We start from the raw sequence: 5,360 nt of genomic DNA on the forward strand, positions 1-5,360 counted from the left end.
GAAATTGGTTCTTCCGAGTATAGCCTGAGAAACAAGATGAGCTGGATTGCCGATGGCGAGGGGATGGGGTCTTGGGTAACTCATGATATCGGGAATAAAAATTCCTTTATGAATCCTAAATCAAGTCCAGAACATACATCATCTTCAAGCCAACTTCCAAGGAAAAAGAATGGAGATGATGATGATTTATTTCTTTGAGATAGACATCAGAATCTGAGATTTTGGTTAGTGAGAATGATGTTGGGAATGGAAGTATGGCAAGAAATTGGTTCTTCCGAGTATAGCCTGAGAAACAAGATGAGCTGGATTGCCGATGGCGAGGGGATGGGGTCTTGGGTAACTCATGATATCGGGAATAAAAATGGAAACTCAAGGATTTGGGACTTTCAATTGAATGCTGGTAGAGGGGGGTCCCAGTTCTGTGAAGGTAAAAAAATATTACAACCCAGAAATTTAGGGACTCAAAGTAATCAATAAAAATAATTTTAGAAAAATTACAATAATTTGTTTAAAATATGTATTTTTCAAATACTAGTATTTAATAATTTAAAAATAAATAATAATATATATGAAAAATAAAAATTAATATTACTTTAAAATTCTTGAAGAGACAAAAAAAAATATGAAATAAAGAAATTTTTAAAATAACAATTTTTAAGTCGAACTACTACCTTTAATAAAAAAATATTATGTTGATGGTAAGGCTCAAATCCTAAGATTTCTTAGAGTAATTCATCCTTACCACTTAAATTATCTTAAATACTTGTTATATTATTATAGTTAATTACGTATATCCTTAATTTATGTTTATATAAATAATTATTAATCCATAAACAATTATTATAAAAACAAATATACAATTTAAATAAAGTAGATATACTTTTTTTTAATTAAATTCAATTATTACATTTTTTTTTTTGAAATAACAAGAAAACTTCATTAATTCAAAGAGAACAAAGAAACAATATGAGGAGGAGGGATATCAATCCAAACTCCTTGACCTGACTCAGAATGAGCCGATGTTGCTAGAACATGAGCGACATCATTCGCAGATCTATGAACAAAAACACACTTTGCTTTCTCATAACTAGATAGAAGCAGTTTACAATCTTGAATCAAAAGGGCAAAAGACGATAAATCATCTAACAAAACACAATTAACTGACATCACAAGTACCTGAGCATCCAATTCGAAAAGAACTCGATCCCATCCACACTCTTTAATCCAGCTCAATGCTTCCCGGAATGCTATAGTTTCAGCACACTTTGCATCCATCTGACTATAAAAAGAGTCTGCTCTAGCAGCCACAAAACTCCCATCATCCTTCCGGATTACACAACCGAAACCTACCGAACCTCGTTGCAAGCTTAAAGAGGCGTCAATGTTCGCCTTGATCCAACCGTGCGGCGGAGGAGACCAGATCGGGCGAGCCGGGTCGACAATGGTGCTTACTAAGGACACGACCCGGGCTGCTTTCCATTGCTGCAAAAAATTCAGAGCCATGAAGAACACACCACTCGCAGTCTGACCCTGACCCTTCCATACAACATTGTTCCTATTTTGCCACAAAGCCCATAAGATCATTAGCATAAGGGAGGCATTTTCCACAGAAGCAGAAGAGAAGGCTAAAGAAAACCACTCATTTAAAGAAGATGCAGAAGGCGCAGGCCAACCCAGAAAACCACTCATTTTTTATTTTTTTTATTAAAAACTTTTCCTTTACATATTTAATGATCGGATCATGTTATAAAATATCGATAAGGTTATATAATTAATTGTTTTAACTTTAAATTGAATTAAATTAAAATTAATTTTTCGAACTTTAATTGAATCAAATGAAAATTAGTTGTTTTAATTTCAAATTGAATTGAATCGAAATCAATTATTTCTATTTCAAACTGAATCAAACCAAATTCAATTGTTTTGTTTTTAAATCAAACTGAGTTGTACTAATTAAAAGTTAAATAATTAATTTTTTGTGAAATGAATTAAAATTTTAAGTGAACTGAATTGAATCAATTTACAAAAAATTGAATTATCAAAAAAGTCAAATTAGTTTGGTTTATTTAAAATATAACAATATAATTTTTAAGTGTCGATGTATAACTAAAATTTTGTGATAGTTGTACTTATGTAATTAGTTGACAATCATATTTTGTACTAGGAGAAAACTATAAGTCGATATATATTTTAAGCGTCATTATATAATTAAAACACTTATATTGAGATATTTAGTCTAATGATATATTATGAAATGTATATCATACCCTACAGTCGTAGATCCAACTCCGCACTGAGTTGGCCGGGGTGTGGGGACATTTTTTTAGGACTATTTTATATTTCTTTTTATATTTTTTTTGAAAATATAAACATATAATATTCTCCTAGTGTATTCTGTTTAAAAAACTCACAGAGAAATAAGAAAACTCTACCCATCATAGACATAGCCAAATTGGTGAACCACATTAAAATATGTGTGTTATTTACTATTTGTACTTATTCTTTGGTTGTGTGATTGTTCGATTCTTAACAATAAGTATCATAACTTTTGATTCGTATCACAACAATATGAAAAGATGATGGAAAGCCCAAAGGTTAGAATTGAGAAGTTTGATACAACCGATTTTGATTTCTGAAAGATGCAGATCAAAGATTATCTGTCACATATCATATTAACGATTTTAATATAATCATCAGTCAATTAAACTCTGTTAAGATGAATTTTGATGATGAGATTAGAGCCCTAGTTTTGTTGTCCTCTCTACCTGAGTCATGGGATACTGTTATTTTCGCAATTAGCAGTTCACGAGGGTCTAAGAAGTTAAAGCTTGATGAAGTCTGAGATGTTGTCATGAGCAAGAGCATTCGCAAAAAGGAAATCAAAGATTCATCTAGTAACGCACTCAGTATTGAGGGCAGAGGTAGGAGTGAGTTGAAGGGAGGCCATAGTAAATATAGTTTATCAAAGTCAAAAGGGCGGGGGAAATCTGAGGTTAGAAACAAGGTTGTTTGTTGGGGCTATGGTGAAAAGGGACACTTTAAGAAGTACTATCTTAAACCTAAGAAGAAGAAAGGCTAAAAAAACCAGTCTCATGAAGATGATGATTCTGTATATTCTACAGATGACATTAGTGATGCTTTAATTCTTAATGTGGACAGTCCAGTTGACTCATGGATACTTGATTCAAGTGCATCATTTCATTCTTCTCTGAGCAGACAGTTATTCTATAATTTCAAGTCTAGAAATTATGGGAAGATATATCTTGCTGATAATAAAGTCTTGGAAATTGCTAGAAAGGGAGTTGTGTGTATCCAGACCTTAGGTGGGGGTAAATGAAAGCTGCAGGATGACAGGTATATTCTTGACTTGAAGAAGAATCTGATCTCTATTGGCCAGCTGGATAGTACAAATTACAAAATACTGTTTGGGGAGAGCTCCTAGAAAATTGTAAAAGGAGCTATGTCAATAGTACAAGGCACAAAATCTAGAATTTTATACACTACTATAAGGTGTTCAGACATGGTTGTTGCGGTTGACAGTACATCAAGCTCAAGTTTGTAGCACAATAGGCTTGGACACATAAGTGAGAAGGGGATAAAGATGCTAGCTTCGAAGCGGTATCTGCAAGGGTTGAAATATGTAAATATAGGTCTATGCAAGAGTTGTGTTCTAGAAAAGTAGAAACGGATCAGTTTCACAAAGGCAACCAAAGAACCAAAGACAGAATAGTTAGAACTAGTACATATAGATGTGTGGGGGTCATCCCCAGTTTCCTCTCTTGGTGGTTAGAGGTACTATGTTACCTTCATTGATGACTTCAGTAGGAAGGTATGGGTTTACTTTCTGAAACACAAATCAAATGTGTTTGCCACTTTTAAGAGGTGGAAGGCAGAAGTTGAAAATTAGACTAGGTTGAAGATTAAATGTCTAAGGTCTAATAATGGAGGAGAGTATGATTCTACATAATTCAAGAAGTTTTATGCTGATGCGGGAATCAGGTGCACCAAGACAGTTCTTGGCAAGGCAAGACAAAATGGGATTGCTGAAAGGATGAACAAAACATTGAATGAGTAAGCAAGAAGCATGAGGCTACATGTTGAGATGCCAAAAATGTTTTGGGCAGATGCAGTGAGCACAGTAGCATATTTGATAAATAGAGGACATTTAGTTCCTTTGGGTTTCAAGATTCTAGAAGAAGTTTGGTCAGGTAAGAAGGTCAAGTTTACTCATCTGCGGACTTTTGGGTGTGCTGTCTATGTTCATATTGATCCAAAGAAAATAGAAAAGCTTTATGCAAAGGCTTTGAAGTGCTACTTCATTGGGTATAGTTTGGATTAGTTTGGGTACAAATTTTGGAATGGCAAGAACAAGAAGATCTTGAGACATTGTGATGTGACATTTAATGAGAATGTCTTGTATAAGAACAAGTCTAAAGTGCGATATGAAGATGTAGAAGAAGTATGAGCTGAGGTTGAGTTGCAGGAAATTTTACCTAGCGATGTTGGAGTAAAATCATAGGAGAATCCAGAAAACACTGTTGTAGAATCAGAACAACAGCCAGTCACACCTGAGCCAGTGTTGAGTAGATCTACCCAGACTATCAAGTCACCGGAAATGTATTCATCTTCCTTGTATTATTTATTGTTGACTAATAGAAGGGAACCATAATCCTTTGATGAAGCTTTGCAGGTGAAAGATTCAATCAAGTGGGAGCAAGTCATGGATGATGAGATATGGTCACTTGAGAATAATGACACTTGAGAATTAATTTAGTTACTTGTAGGAAAGAAAGCCTTGTTGAACAAGTGGATTTACATGATCAAGATGAAACTAATGGTAAAGTTAGGTTCAAGGCTTGATTGGTGGTTAAGGGGTATTCATAAAGAAAATGTATTGATTACACTGAAATATTCTCTTTTATTGTGAAGCTAACCATAATCAGAATTTTGCTGAGTATTATTGCAAGACTTGCACCTTGAGCAGATGGATGTAAAAAGAACATTTTCACATGGGAATCTAGAGGAAGAGATCTATATGCAGAAACCACATGGATATAAGGTTTCTAGTAAGGAACACATGGTGTGCAAGCTCAAAAGGAGTTTGTATAGGTTGAAGCAGACTCCAAGACAATGGTATAAGAAGTTTAACTCTTTCATGTGCAAAAATGATTTTCACAGGAGTAAAAAGGACCAGTGTTGTTATATCAAGAAGTTTACTCTTCTTTATTATTTTACTCTTGTATGTGGATGATATGTTGATTGCAGGGCCAAATATGGAGGAGATCAATAATATTAAGGGGAAACTATCATTAGAGTTTGAGATGAAAGATTTAGGTGCAGTAAAGCAGATACTAGGGATG

The 5,360-nt window shown here is 34.1% G+C and overlaps 1 protein-coding gene across 1 annotated transcript; it reads right to left on the minus strand.

The window, feature by feature from the left end:
• Nucleotides 1–1,081: 1,081 nt before the first annotated feature.
• Nucleotides 1,082–1,689, minus strand: LOC122725265. Its single transcript, XM_043962302.1, has 2 exons — nt 1,177–1,689; nt 1,082–1,087 (listed from the first exon to the last, which is right to left on the minus strand). The coding sequence occupies exons 1-2, from the start codon at nt 1,687–1,689 to the stop codon at nt 1,082–1,084; spliced, it is 519 nt and encodes a 172-aa protein (XP_043818237.1).
• Nucleotides 1,690–5,360: the final 3,671 nt, after the last annotated feature.

Source organism: Manihot esculenta, chromosome 12, assembly GCF_001659605.2.
Source record: "Manihot esculenta cultivar AM560-2 chromosome 12, M.esculenta_v8, whole genome shotgun sequence".
In the NCBI taxonomy this organism is placed as follows: domain Eukaryota; kingdom Viridiplantae; phylum Streptophyta; class Magnoliopsida; order Malpighiales; family Euphorbiaceae; genus Manihot; species Manihot esculenta.

Bases quoted from the DNA above. Each gene is read 5' to 3' on its own strand.
- LOC122725265 (XM_043962302.1), bottom strand. From the start codon at position 1,689: ATGAGTGGTTTTCTGGGTTGGCCTGCGCCTTCTGCATCTTCTTTAAAT.